The sequence below is a fragment of the Cryptomeria japonica genome, chromosome 6, assembly GCF_030272615.1.
Source record: "Cryptomeria japonica chromosome 6, Sugi_1.0, whole genome shotgun sequence".
In the NCBI taxonomy this organism is placed as follows: domain Eukaryota; kingdom Viridiplantae; phylum Streptophyta; class Pinopsida; order Cupressales; family Cupressaceae; genus Cryptomeria; species Cryptomeria japonica.
Window position 1 is genome coordinate 495,755,242 of NC_081410.1, and position 15,883 is coordinate 495,771,124.

At 39.7% G+C, this 15,883-nt stretch overlaps 1 protein-coding gene across 2 annotated transcripts in view; it reads right to left on the bottom strand.

Annotated features, from left to right (window-relative positions):
- LOC131052753 (uncharacterized) overlaps positions 1–15,883 on the bottom strand; it is a 204,757-nt gene that overhangs the window by 112,892 nt on the left and 75,982 nt on the right. For both annotated transcript variants that reach the window (XM_057987346.1, XM_057987347.1), the window contains exon 2: positions 13,040–13,182. In XM_057987346.1, coding sequence (XP_057843329.1) covers positions 13,040–13,182 — 143 coding nt within the window. The remainder of the gene's footprint in view (positions 1–13,039; positions 13,183–15,883) is intronic.

Sequence of the window (15,883 nt, forward strand, 5' to 3'; positions counted from 1 at the left end):
TACTAAATCAAAACCTGACATTAGCCACCTTAGGATATTTGGATGCCCTGTCTATATTCATGTACCTAAGGAGAAAAGATTAAAATTAAGCCTATTGGAAAAAGGGGAATCTTTGTAGGATATAGTGAAACCTCCAAAGCCTACAGGATCTATATACCTGGTCAAAAGGATATTGAACTAAGCAGAGATGTGATCTTTGAAGAAGACTTAGCATTCAAAAGAGCCCAAAGCTCTCTAGACCCTGAAGTCTATATCCCCACCCCTAGCATAGATAGAGATCCTATTCCTGAGCTTCAGAGGGAGAATCCTGAGGAAACTATAAGTGAAACTCAAAGTCCACCTAGAGAAAACCTCAAGAAAAGACCACTATGGGCCAGCGAGACTGTAGCAGAAGCTCAGAAATTTGTTGCTCCTTCAGGGACCTTCAAGGAAAGCAAAAGGCCTAACAAATTCACTAGCTATGTTGCTCTTATGAATGATCTCTCTAAAGCAGAACCAAACAATGTATCAGAAGCTCTTGAACATCAAGTATGGAAAGATGCTATGTCTGAAGAGTATCAGTCTATTATGAAAAATGATGTCTAGGAGATTGTTCCTAGGCCAACAAAGAAATCTGTTGTTTCATCTAAATGGCTTTTTAAGATCAAACATGTTGCAGACGGTAGTATTGAAAAACACAAAGCTAGATTTGTAGCTAGAGGGTTCTCACAAAGGGAAGGAATAGATTATGAAGAAACTTTTGCACCTATTGCCAGATATACATCAATAAGAGTTGTATTAGCCATTGCAGCAGCTAAGGGTTGGAAGGTACACCAGATGGTTGTTAAGACAGCATTTCTAAATGGTGAAATCTCAGAAGAAGTCTACCTAGAGCAACCTGAAGGGTTTGAAATTTGTAATGCAGAGTCTCATGTGTGCAGACTCAAGAAAGCTCTCTATGGGCTTAAACAGGCTCCCAGGGCTTGGTATGAAAGAATTGACACCTATCTCTCAAGACTAGGCTTCTCTAAAAATGATGCAGATCCTAATCTCTACTACAAAAGAAATAAAGGTGATATGCTACTATTGATTTTATATGTCGATGACTTATTAATCACGAGAAATGATCATCTTATAGATCAATGCAAGAAGGATCTATCCAAAGAATTTGATATGAAGGACTTAGGACTCCTTCATTACTTCCTAGGATTGGAAGTATGGCAGAATCCTGACAACATTATACTAAACCAAGGAAAGTATACCTTGGATATTTTGAAGAGATTCGGAATGCTAAACTGTAGGCCCATGACCTCTCCTATGGAAACCAATTTACATAAACTTAAAGAAGCAGCAGCAAAGGCACAACCCACTGACTCTACTCAATACAGACAGATGATTGGGTCCCTGATGTACCTAGAGAATACAAGGCCAGATATCTGTTATGTAGTTAATGCCTTAAGTCAGTTCATGTGTGAACCTAAGGAGATACACCTGGTTGCAGTAAAACATATCATGAGATACCTACAAGGTACTCTAAACCTTGGTCTCAAATATGAGAAAGTTGACATAAACCTACATGGATTTACAGATTCAGATTGGGTTGGAAGTGTAACTAACAGAAAAAGCACTTCAGGGTGTTGCTTCAGTCTAGGTTCAGCCATGATATCTTGGATCAGCAGGAAGCAGTCCTCTGTAGCTCAAAGCTCCACCGAGGCAGAATACATTGCAACTTCTATGGCTGCTCGAGAGGCAATATGGCTTAGGAAGTTGCTTGTCGGGTTGTTTGGAGAACCTATGAAACCCACTACTATACATCGTGCCAATCAAAGCTGCATAAAACTTTCAGTTAATCCAGTGTTCCATGACAGATCCAAGCATATTGAGATCCCATACCACTATGTGCGAGATATGGTAGACAGAAATGTGATTCAATTAGAATATGTTTGTACAGGAGATCAAACGGCAGATATTCTGACCAAACCTCTTTCCAGAGTGAAGGTTGATCACTTCAGAAAAGGTTTAGGCATGATAGAAAGGTAATTTGCTTTGTAATCTATATTTACATATCAATAAGATGTTTAATGTGTAAACCTCTTTGTCACGATAGGACATTTTGGATTTTTATCCCCTGGGTTGTGTTGTGCGTTGCACACGCTCCCTGTCGCCGACAGGGTCCCCCTTCCTGTTTTTGAGCATTTCGTTCTCGCCCTGTTGAGTTTCGTGCAGAGTGTCTTGCGTCCTTCCAAGCGAGTCCATGACAGGTCCGTGAAGTGATGATGTCAATGAAAAGAGCCGATGAATCCATCACGCTAGTCTAGCCCTCGGGCACAAATGCCAAGAGTTTGTTCAAAATTGTGAAATCGCCTTGAATAGGCATAAGGTGATAAAGATTGGCGAAGCCCGCCAAGCAAAGAGCAGTACGTCTGAAGGTCGCACGAGGACCCAAAGTTGTCATTTTTCGCACAAGAGCGATGAGATAGATTGCATAAGGTTTGTCCTTGCGATGTTTATGGGATTTGAATAAAGGATGATTTTCGCTTGCTAGTGAAGGAGCGAATTTTCTGGCCAAAATGCCAAGGTTGCAAAACTTGCCCAAGCTCACGCTTCTCGAGGAGAAAGTCTAAATTGCCAACATCGCTCTAGGAGTAAAATTTTGGACTTTCAGGCCAAATTGAGAGAAAACTCCAAAATTTGCAAGACTGGGCCTAAGGTCCAAAAATGCCTTAAACTATGAAAACTGGCAAAGGGTCCGAAATTTCAAAAAGTTGCCAAAATCGCCTAAGTCACCGAATTTCAGACCCAGAGGCTAAAATTCTAAAACTTCAAAAGGTTAAAAGGTTGCTAAAATCGCCCAGGGGGCCGAATTTCGGACCCTGGGATTAAATTTCAAAAAATTCGAAAAATCCCAAAACTGGCAAAAGGTCCGAAATTTACCTTCAGTTTGCAAAAGACCCCAAATGATCTGAAATTCACTTAAGACATCCAATTTCAAACCCTGGGGCCAAAATTCAAAATTTTGTATAAATTTGCAAAGCATGCTAAATGGTCTGAAATTTTGGATAAGTTGTAAAAAAGCCTTAAGGTCCGAATTTGTCCTAAAATCGCAAAAAGGCGTTATAACCCCGAAATTCGCGAAAAGCGTTAAAACTCCGAATTTGCAAAATTGGGCCTAAGGTCCGAAATTCGTAGAGGTTGCAAAAAACGCCTTAGGGTCCGAAATTCTTTCAATTCGTCAAAAGAGTCTAAAATCGGGAAATTCCAAACATGCCAAATGGTCCGAAGTTTCTTCGATTTGCAAAAAGGGGCTTAGGGTCCGAAGTTTTCTTTAAGTTGCGAAAAGTGTTAAATGGTCCGAAAATTACCTTTTAGCTTGCAAAAAACTCCCCAGGCTCTGCAAAGTTCAAAACGCCGAAGTTCAGACCTCAAGGCCGAAATGCTAGGAAAAGATAGTTGCCCAAAAACGTAAAGGTCCGAATTTACCCTTAAAACACGCAAAAGCGTGGAAAGCTCCGAAAAGTTCAATAACGCCAAATTTCGGACCTTAAGGGTGAATGCAAAAAATGTTTAAAGTTACCAAAATCGCCTTATGGGCCAAATTTCAAACCCTAAGGACAAAATGGGAGAGTTCGTAGAAAACTAGCGAAGGCATTCAAAGCCTCCAAAGTTTGTGTGAAAATCGACAAAACGTCTGAATCCTCCAAAAACATGAAAGCCTCCGAAGTTCGCACTTAGGATCAATACGAAGTTTAAGTTTTGGAAGGGCCTCCATATCCCAAAGTCGCGAGTTGGAGGATAAACGCAGAGTTCGCAAATTCGCCAAAGGGTCTGAAAATGTGGAGAAACGCAGAGTTCACGATTTAGGAGATGGAGATATGAAGTTTAAAATCTGCAAAAAAGAAGCCCCTCCATACTGCCGAATTTCGCGTAAAGGGAGGATCACGTCCAATTTTGAAAGGGAGACAGAGCCAATTTCGCACGATTCACATTCAAGGTAAAACACTGCACAAACCATTCCAGTCACTCAAGTTCAGATTACCAATTGCCCAAGAACGATCCACTCGTCTTTACACAGCAAGTCGGGCAATTTCTCGCCATGCACTCTCATCAAGTACGCTTTGCCTCTCTTGATCATCTGAAATGCTTATAAATCAAACAGATGTGTGCGAAATCTGATTAAAATGCTTAAATTTTCGAAATTCGCATCTTTTTCCGCTTGTAAAACGTTGTGCAAAGCAATCAAAATTAGAATTTGCTCCTAAGATTTAACCAGAAATTGCATTTTCAAACTTAGGAGAATTTTTCGAGCTTTGTCCCTATTGAAAATAAATCCAGAAAGTGTTAAGTATAAATTCGCAATCAAAAGCTTCATGAATACTTCGGTTTAAATCAATTAAGCTTTTAGCTAGAAATGTCACTCCATTTCCAATCTAAATTTTGAATCAATCCTTGAACGCTGGAGTATTTTCTATCTAACCCGCCTTACTTCTTTTGTATCGCCTCATAATCCGCGTCCGGCTGTGCAGGATAAATGCCTAAATCGGCGGTAGAATCATCAAAGACGCCCGTTGCAACCGAGACATCGCGAGCACCCAAATCAAATATCCCACGCAAAGTTGAAAGGATGAAGTACCAATATCAAAGAGGAGGATTGAGGGAGTCAAAAGTTCAGAGCGTCTAGGACAATATCGGTGATACCGACCTAGGCCATATCGACATCCAGGACTTCAGGAATCGGGTCTTCTCCCCTAACGCATATGGCAAGCCTAGACAGATGGTGGAAAGTGGCATCGCCCAGGTGGCGGGATTTCCTCCAGCAGTACAGAACTATGAGTTAGTAGTAGAGGTTGCCCCCGGCATTATTAGCCAAATTCTAGATTGGTGCTCCTCGAGAATATGACTCTCGCCAACTTCACTCCTGAGGCCATTGGTGATGCATTCGACATTCCCTTCCCAAACAATCCCACGGCCACGACTATAGATGAAGCACAGGGGGCATATGATATGAATCCGGCCCGATGCAAAGCACTGATCAACGAAGAGTGGTACAAGGAGAGAAGGCTTCCGAGCACCAGGATTGTGAAAAAGACCCCCAGAAGTGATTTTCATAATGAGCATGGGGATATGGTCACATTACTCAGCCGAGTTATGGGACTTCCTAAATCCAACTACTTTGAAGAGTGGATGTTTTATATCACAGAGAAAGTCTTCGCTAGGAAGTCTAAGTTTGACTGGGCCCAGATCATAAGCGACAACATCCACACTCAGCTGATTGAGCTTGAAACGAAGAAATACTTCACTATGACCTCTTATTTGGTCTACATGTTCGCCAAGAACCAGCCGCTGCCAGGTTTGATAATGAAAGGTGAAATCGAGAATGGGCCTGGTCAGGTAAAGGTCTATGATTGTTACCCATAGCTGCATTACCAAGATATAGCTCAAAGAGAAAAGAGCAGCCCAGCTTATGCAGTTGGCCAATATGAGCGTGTCAATGACGCCTTCACAATGCGCCTGGTCAGGCTAATGCAGGGAGGATTACACATAAGGCTCTCAAAGCAGGCTACTATTCTAGTACAGAGAATCAAGGCCTGGTTCATCCAGTTCCCAAGGTTCTCCTATATCCAAATAGCGGGCTTTGATGGTGCCCCTCTCTGACTTCCACGGTACCCAACCGACAAAGTAGTTCTTATGGAGGTCGCAAGGCAGTCACGTCCGGCCGGCATCTTACTCAGAGAGAGCAAGCAGGCTGGATTTGTGTTCCCCATGATCATAGGTAACCAGGATGTCCACCTGAAGACCCCCACCCTAGCAAAGGAATCTCTCGCAGAGCTGGCCTCTTATGGCCTACAGGACCATTTTTCGAGAAAATATTTCGATCACGATAATTTGGCAAAGAGAGCCTATGGCAGGCGGTATAGAGAAAAGGAATCAGTTGAAGACTATTGGAAAAATTGCTCTGATGACTACAAAGTCCGGAGACGTGAATATTCTAGGCTGAGTGTGCAACAAATGCGGCTCTTCGAATATCGCCGGGTCCCAGATCAACTCACAGATTCAGGGAATTGCCTTCAAGTCTGAGAATTTGAGGCAGTAAGGCATCTTTTGCCAGGTGTTGATTGGTCACAGGACCCAATCACTAATTTTGAGGCAATCATGGCAGCCCCAGCAAGATACACAGACCAATGGTTACATCAGCAGATTTAGAGGCTAATTCATGAGGGAGTCCAGTTCACTTACCACCTAATGGGTAGCCTCGATTCTCAGTCTTCCGGAGATGAAGGAACGTCCAGTGCACCCAGAGAAGAAATTGAGAAACCTACGAAGAGAAAGAAGGCTAAGGCTTGCAGAGGGACTCGGACGTCCAAGAGAACGAGAAGGGAAAAGATTCCTATAAGAAGACCAGAGGTCACTTCATCGTCAAAGGACCCCAGTTCGTCCGACGATGTAGTGGAATTAGATTATATACCTGCTCCACCTTCTCAAAGTCACATTGATGCGTTTGGAGCCGATGATCCTCCCGCACCTGACATATTAGAGGCTGAGCTAAGGGCCATTGAATCAACCTAACCGGGTAACCAAATAGAGGAAGGAGAGATTCCATCCATTCAAGGGATCGAAGTGCATGAACCCACTCAACAGAGCCGCCATGAGTTGCTGCTCCACAATACGGCCAAAGATGACTCTACTATCGAAGGAGAGCAAAGGATAGAGGAGACTCGCAAGCTCGAAAGGACCGAAGAACAACCATCACATGAAGGCGCCAGACAACTACTCAGTGAAATGGGAGAAAGTTCAGCTGCAAGTAAGGAACTTGGCACCTCCCCCACCCCTCCAGTAACAAAACAGCTGCAAATCTATGATGAGTCGGCTGAAAACCTCAAAGAACATAATGCAAACTTAACCATATCATCAACCCAAACAGTGCCTCAAGAATGGTTAATTGCCAGAGCCCAGCGCAAGGCCGCCACCACACCACCTATTGATCTAGAGGACATCTTCTCACGCATAGACCAAGCTAAAGCTAAGGGGAAGAAAAAGCCCAAGGCATATTCCAGAATGACTAAAGATGAGCAAAGGAACCGCACCCTTCACATTGCCACCCCGCCTGCAGATAAGCCAACAGATCAGATCACACTGGCAGATTATAGCATCACGACTGCCCCCATTGGACGAGCCACTAAGGAGCAAGAAAAAGAAGAATTCAAAGATTCAGTGCAAAACATACTCAGGCAACTTGAAGAGATAACAACTGAGAAGGATGTGTATCGGGCCCGTGCCGAACAGGCCGAAGGGTACATCGATCAACTCCTAAGACCATTACACAATGCCTCCGAATCCCACATTCCCCCGACAGCATTGGCATAGAGGACCACAATAGAATTTGAAGGAGTACGGGACACCGCAAGGGCCGTCAAGGAATGGATACAAGGCATCAGAAAAAGGGGAGAACGAATCCTTGAGGAAGTGAAGGAAATGGCTCGCCACCGAGAAACCACTTTGGTTAAGTTATTAGAGGTAAAGAGAGAATCCCTCCACATCCAGGAAGTGGCTGCCACTACTCTTCCCCTCATGAACGCTCTTTTCCGGACCCATGCACAGATTCCTACATTACCCACCATTCTAGATCCTCATAACATCAGCACTCTTAAGGAATGGTACTGGACTGTCAACATGAAGAATGATGCGAAGGAAATCATCGATAGAGAACACAATGCATGCGAGGTAATTCTGAAAACCATGCAGGAACTTGGCAAGATAATCCTTCAATCAATGGTTTCGGGATGGGTAAATGACCAATCCGATGAAGTGATACCGCCAGACTGGGAGGAAACATTGGGAACAAATAAGATCACTTATTCCACTAAGGACCTAGGCTTCGCCGATCAATTCCACTCGGACATGTTGTGCTTTGAGCGTAATCATTCCAGTTGGCAAGATGGTCTGAAGCAGGTAGACCAATACCTCGAAGGCATGCAATATAAAATTCGCCATCCTCCTATGCCTCCATTCAATCTGCTTTTCAAATTATGTATCAGGTTCTAGGAGTATGTTCCTGAGGAACGTGCAGCAAGTCGAGATCTCTGGCGGGAATATTTGCATGAAGAAAGTCAATTTTTGATAAAAGGATTTGAAGCTGGAAAAGAAAAAGTGCTTTCCTAAAACTGCACTTTTTTCCTTTTTAAATTTTGAAAAGTGCACTTTTGGCCAAAAGGGTCATATTTGACTTTCAAATCAACTAAAATGTAAAACTTTATGAATGCACCTTTTTGGATAATTTTGGATAAGTTTTAATTATCCTTTTTGGGTAGTTATTACTCATTTTGGGGTGGTTGCTGATATTTGCCTCCCATTTATGGGTATGGGCAGCCATGCTTTATGGATGAATCTGGGCCACTTGTTTAGATTAGATCTGGGCCATTCATCCAATTTTGGAGCCTATTTAAAGGGGACTGGTTTCCCTCATTTTGTAAGAAGTTCTTGAATTGTTGCAAAAGCTCTGGCGAAATTTACAGGATTTAATGCAAAGATTAAGACTGTTTCCAAATTTCCTTGTGAGTGCATGGTCTCCTTCTTCACTAATTTAGAAATTTTTTTCAGTTATGTTTATTTCCTTTATATAGCATTTTCAAACAAACATCCAACAGAATCCTCGCAGTTCACATCATTGGGGAATGGCTGATTGCCTTTCTCTCTGCATGGTTAATCTGAACCTTTTATATGCTTAAGTTCGCTTATTGAATACTCACTATGAATGTAAAAGTTCTAATGTTGTAGGTGATAACATGAAAATCTTATTTTCCTTTGAAGATTGCACTAGATTTATGTAAACATTGTGCTCAAGTAGCTGGTGATGCTTAGTCTAGTTATTTGAAGGTGTCCGTCTATTTGTTGAAACTGCTATTTAGTTAGAATTTACATTTCATGTATCTCTCTCTCCCTATCCTTCCCTCCTTTTTCCCCTTTTTTTATCAAGAGAACCCGCAGTCCCATTGAAAGCAGTATCAAGTCAACTGAAATCATTTGATAAGAAAGATCATCAAGATTCCAGGGAACTCATCTATCAATCGCCTATCTCACCGTAAGTCCCCCTTGTGTTTCCAGCATAAACACATCAAACCACTAAGAAATCCTGCAGTCAAGACCTGACAAACGAAACCTTGAGGTTATCCCCTTTGATCAAACGTAAAAAAAAACAGCACTAGGGATTTTCTTATCTCAAGAGAGGATAGGATACTCAGCTGGTTATTCTATTCTGTGTTGGCCGTATGGAGTTTGCAGCAACGCGATTCTAGACACGTCAACAGGTTCATATCTAAGAGGTGACGATCTCTCAAGATAATGAACACTTGTATGGAGACATTATAAGGTGACAATCTTATAATGTCCAAACCAGTTATCATGTTGGATCTCTGGTGTGTCATGGATGAGCCATGATTGTGTTATGGTAAAACATTTATATGAGATGTTAGTGTACCTACCACAACTTGGATAAAGATGAGAATTGAATATTTTCTCATATGATTATCCTTAAGTATTGCGTGCTTAGGCAATACTGATATCACATGCTAAGGTGATATCCTGTCATCACAAGATTGATGTGATAGACACTTTGTATCACGTGTTTAGGTGATACTTCATATCATGCGATTAGGTGATATGATTCCCTAGAAAGTTAGATTGTGTTAAGGATTGCTAACTATCATTTGAATTGTGATGCTTGATATATTGCTCTCATTTATCTTACCTAGCTAAGAGGGAGTGTTAATGCATGATAGCTTCAGTAAGATAAATGATTGAATGAGAGATAAATGAAGTCTCTCATTCAATCATTTATCATATCGATAAACTATCAAGAAAACATCAAGCTATTTTCATTTGATAATCATTCCTCTCTATATCGAATCTACTTAGTCAATCAATATCGATAGCATGGTATATCGGTGATCACTAATGGTTATTCGGGTTAACTATGTATTCCGATTCACATCGGATGTGTTCCCCGCAATAAACAAATAATTATCAAGTGCTTTCGGGTGGCAAAGTATGCACTGCTTGGGATGTATAACCTTTAGTTAGTGATTGGTGTCAATTAACATAGACACTGATTCCCATCGGTTAATATGCCACGCCAACCCCATCGTAAATACCGATTAACATATACACTATGTTACGTGAACCCCGCTTAGTATCGGGCTGGTAATAAGTTAAACACCGGTTGATAACATATACCAAAGGGTGCGATCAAGTAGTGTCTTGATCGGTCATGTCCATAAGACATGACCAGTCAAGGCACTGCTTGATCCTCCCTCTTGTATATATGTATCATTTGATATTTGTGAAGAGGATATTGAAATCGAAAAATACTCCTCTCACCTGTCAAATAAAGAAGATAGTCAGATTCATAATAGAGATAGAAAATTACATAGATATAGAGAATACATTAAGAATACATCTTGCATATTGAATTGTAAATTGAACATCATTTACAGAGTGGGTGTTTCTTTTGTGCATAGTGAGAAAACAAACAGAAACAAATTGTATGTTGTCATCCTTTGAGGTTAATGAGAGTCAAGACTGCAAGATAAGAGGGTGGTTGAGTTCTGGTTTTTCTGCTTTAGCCTAGTATTAGACTGGAATGCTCCTCCACTCCTCTGTTTTCTTTTATCTGGGTTAACTGCTCTTTGTTTCCCCATTATTACGTTGCTAGCAAAAACTCTACTCAATCTGCCGATTGCCCAACCTGTAAACAATCCAAAAAACCCAAAACAGCTAAAATCTACCAGGGACTCTATTGCTGAATCTGATAAGAAAGCAAGGTTAATTCAAGGAAAGGCTTGAAAATTTGAAAACAATCACTTTTTCCCCTCCATTGCTGGAAGCAAATTCCTTAAAAACGTGAAAGATTCAGAACTATCACAATTCTAAGCATCCCATTGCTCTGAAGACACGCCCCTTTCCCATTCCTATTCTCAGTGGCCCCATGAACACTAGATATAGGAACTCTGTTTATAAAAATGCCACTGTCATTTACCATTGCCCAGTTCAATCAAGTGTGGATAAAGGGGTGTATGAGAACCAAAGCATCTAATGTTAGGGACTATTTGTGACAAGCTGAAAAGACTTTTCTGCATTGAACAAGTGCATCACCCCTGCCATGTTCAAACCTCCAGGAATTACTCTCAGTTCTTCTATTTTCTAATATTGCTCGCCATCCTGCTACTGTTATTCTTCGGGAATATGAAAGAGGAATGGTGAACTCGGGGATATCCTGCCACCCCAACATGAGCGGATTAATGCCTTAAATTCCAGGGTTTCAAGTAATGACAAACTGCCCATGCAGGAGTCACAGCCTATAGTATTTGCTGCTAATCTTGAACATGTGGATATTGCCGCTTCTACTGGACAAGTATTCTGTTGTGCTAATGATATCTGCGGCTGCAGACCTTGCAATGTGGAAACTCTTCAGAACCTTCATCTCCATCTGATCATTAATCCCTTGAAGACAAAGTTTATGGTGAAGGTCCTTCCTTGGAAACTGATGTTGGGAGAAGCCAATAGTGAAAATCAAAATGGAACAGGGTGATAGGTTCCAGCAATGGTAGACCAGCTGCTCCATTTCCTAGATAATGTTTATGGTATTTTCTGATCTAAATTTCAATGCTGCAAGGAGTTATGACTTCAATGACTTGCTTTTAGTATGTAGCTTTATAATGATTTAGTTTTGACAGTTTATTTTTTAGTCTTGACAGGTTTACTTATTTGAACATAATCACAACTTCAAGCCAAGTACTTTCCTGCTATTGGCTACTTGGGCTTTCCTGAAAAATTAGATTTTTTCTCTACAAACTGTTAGAAGCCTGCCGGACTGGTACTTTGATGTTATTTGGTTGCTGTTTTATTTCGAATATATGATCCTCTTGATCCTTTTGCAAAGAAAACCTCTTCTAAATTGAAGCTAATAAGAATGAGGGAATCGTTCTCAAAAAAATTCCATATTTATTTTCTTTTGTTTTAGTTTCAGCCAACAAAAAAGATATAGATGATCTAAAATCTAAAAGAACACAAGCATAAATTGTGATATACTGCATTTAAGTTCTTTATATTAGCAATACAATACAGCACTCATGAGAAGAATTGAACCACAAAACTTTTTTTTAACCACATTTTGATTTGTCTAAAGTTTTGACAAATAAAATCAATTATAATTTGAAAGAGTGGTTATAAATTATTTTAAATTTGAAATCCTCAAGTGGAAAGGGTAAAACAATACGAAAAAGATGCAATGCTTAAAGTAGACAACATGAGCATCTGATGCATTTAAAAAGGCATAAAACAATGAAATGAAGTGAAGGAAACCTGGAAAGAGTAAAAGACTAGAAGAGCCATCACAAAAGATGCTCAAAGACACCAACCATGGAGAAAATGATCAAATACAAACACTGACATGGCTAACAACACACAACCCAAGGAATTTTCAAAAAATATTTTTGTTCCTAAGAAGGGAAAACACATGATACACAAAAAATAAAATAACGCAACTTTTACACTAACACAAAAAGGTGAGAAAATGATAAATAAAGTAGTGAAGAACTTGATCTAATGAAAACTAGTAATTAACGCAACTCTTTGATGAAGAAGGTTGTATAAAATTTTACAATATCATATATTTGGAAGTGTTGGAAAGAACTTTGCATAAACAGGGATAACAAAATACATGAGAATGTAACTCAAAATACAAGCATGGCTTTGCATAAATTCAAATTCTAACAATTGAACTACCATAACTCATGTTCAAAACATCAAGTTGTTTGGACATAGAAAAATATGCAGTCTGTTGGGTTTAAATGGGACTTGCATTTACAAAACTATAACTGAGGAAAAATTGGGAAGAAAATATGATATAAAGCAAACAAATTCCATTGAAGAAAAGAATGTAGAGCTATGTAAAGAAAAAAGTTGGAACTTTGCTTTGTAGATTAGCAAGGATGGGATCCTGACCTTAAAATTAACGAAAATCTTAAATTTTGGGCACAATATGAACACTATGAAAATGTGAACTAACCACTGCTTCCACCAAGATTCGTTTTCCAAGAGCTCGCCCTTTCGGACTTAACGAAATTCCTCTGATCCCAATGCTTTGATGATTGTAAAAGCAGCGAATTGCTTGTGAAATTGTACCTTTGTTACAGAATTTCTCCCTTGCACCTATATCAGAAAGAAAAATTATTCAAATAATTAAATACAGACTAAAACTATACTTTTCATTTATAGAATTTAACCATTTCAATAACAGAGAGACTTGTAGGTGTGACTAAGTGGTAAAGGCTGAGTTTTCCCACAATGAATACCGATTTCAAATCACCGTGGCAACTGCTGGGCGCAAGCACACACAGCTCATGTAATGTGAATCTCAAAGCACATGAGAAGGCCATATAAATCCACACCCTGGGACTACATGGTGCCTGAAGTTGAGGGATTCATATAAATTCTCATTGATCAAAAAAAAAAAATTCATTAAGAGAGAAATGATATCTCAACTGAGGAGTGGAATGAAATGATCAATTAAACAAGACACATGTCTTCATGACAATGTACAGCTCTTAACACTGAAAACCCATATTTTTGACAGGAGGACCAGTAAGGAAACTGCAAATATAGTATCAACAGAATAAAAGCAATCATGAGACACATAACTGAAACAACCATGGAAATTTGACAAAATATTTTTTTTTTTAAATCAACCATATAAAATGCACGATGCCTACAAAGTTACAAACACACACATAATAGTAATTTCTATTAGTCCAAGCAAGTATTGGCTGATATAATTAATCTGGCCATATTTTACCTTAAAATTTGATTAATGTTGCATAAAAAATGATTAAAGAACTTAGTCCTGTACAAACTCATAAGATTGGTATATTTCATGATATTAGCTCATAAAATTCTTCCAAGGAAAATTAGAAGACATATCACCTATGTCCCCTAAGGAAAAGTCGCTGGGACTTTTCCAAGTGTACTGGTATTGAGGACATTCCAAGGACATGGGGACATCTTGTGTAATGTCCCTCTCCTATTCTGATTCAAATTTTCGATTTTTACCCCTTATGGTATTTCAATAAACACTTGGCATACAACTGATCAAACACTTTAGACTTCAAGGGACATCAAATAATACTTGTTTAAACAGTAAGAGAGCTGTTCTAACCAGTGTTCCACGGAAACGCGTTTCCCCCTCCCAGGCCCAAGTCCCCCCGTCCCCGAAACTTTTTCCCTTTGTCCCCTTGTCCCCAAAGCCCGTCCCCGTGTCCCCCCGTCTCCCCGTCCCCAGCGGCCGTGGAACACTGGTTCTAACACCATGTGACTGCTAATAAATGACTGATTAACACTACCTTTCAGGTGTATGAATATATGATAGATTAAGGGGTCATGAAACAATGGAACAGCAGATGTGCATTATTACAAACAGTTGGCAAACCATCTACTACAGTAAGAGAGCTGTTCTAACACCATGTGACTGCTAATAAATGACTGATTAACACTACCTTTCAGGTGTATGAATATATGATAGATTAAGGGATCATGAACAATGGAACAACAGATGTGCATTATTACAAACAGTTGGCAAACCATCTACTAGTAATGATATTAGGCAAGGTAACCAAGAAACATGAGACAAAGGTTTCATTTCATGAGCTGATTACAATTGGACACTATTCTGAAACCATTCAATATTCAGATCTAGTCTGAAGACATGGACTGAAACTACTATTCTAATCTCAAAAATGTAACATAGAATAGGCAACAATGCACCTGTACAATTTGCAATGAGATAGGAAGCTATATCGGTAGTCACTTAGGGCCTTTGACAGTGAAATATGCCACATGAAATGATCACCATGACTGCTGTAACTGAAGCTTCAGATCTGCCATTACCACTGTTGATGATTGTCATCAAAAACTGCCTGAAACTGATCGGATTTCCTTCCTTGGGACGGCGCCTACCCTTCTTCAATGATTCTTTGGTGATATAAAATGTGGATGCACAAAATCGAGGGGTCCAAGGAGGGGTGGACCTGAGATAGTTCGGCCTCTTCTAACAATTATTTCATGTACTCTTAACACCAATCAATGCACCAAACATCATCGCCTTGGTCATATCTTCAATCTGCAATCATTGGATGGAGGAAATGATGCAACTATGGTGAGATATGAATGAAAACAAGGGGTACTATGAGGTCTGCAACCCCTGTCAACAGCAAGCTCAAAATCCAAGATTTGCCTCCAATCAATCTCCACACTCCCAAATAGGAATATCGCTATCTTCCTGGTTCAAAATATGCCTCCAATTCCAACCTTCGTCAAGTCTGATAATTCTGAAGTTTGAAGCACAAATAAGAAAGACTGAAATGTCTCTCTCTCTCAGCTGTACATTTGTCTTCAAGAGAAGACTTCACAAATTTAAGAACCAATGTAGATCCAGTCATGAACCTACTCCAAAAAATGAAGAACTAGGGTTTCGTCCAGCCCTTCCTCAATCTGCTGAAGGTTTGATTCCTCAGAGATTTCACCAATGCAACGCATCAGTCATTTCATCAAATCAATCTCCAATCTGCCTGATCATCAATCACCCTCTTCTATTTATCTTTTTCATAACACATCATGAGATTCCTTCTAGAAGAGGGTAGGTACACTTTATTATTTATTAAGTGACTTTAATGATTTACGTGACTTTTTTAATATTTTAATTTTAGTCACTTTTTAATTAAATTAATTAAATATAAAGTCACTTTTCTTTTTTTTAATTTATTTAATGACTTTATAAGAAATTAATTTAATTAATTTCTCCTTATTTCTCCACTTACCCAAAAGGCTAAGTCTTCATGAAATATCCCTGTGCCAACAT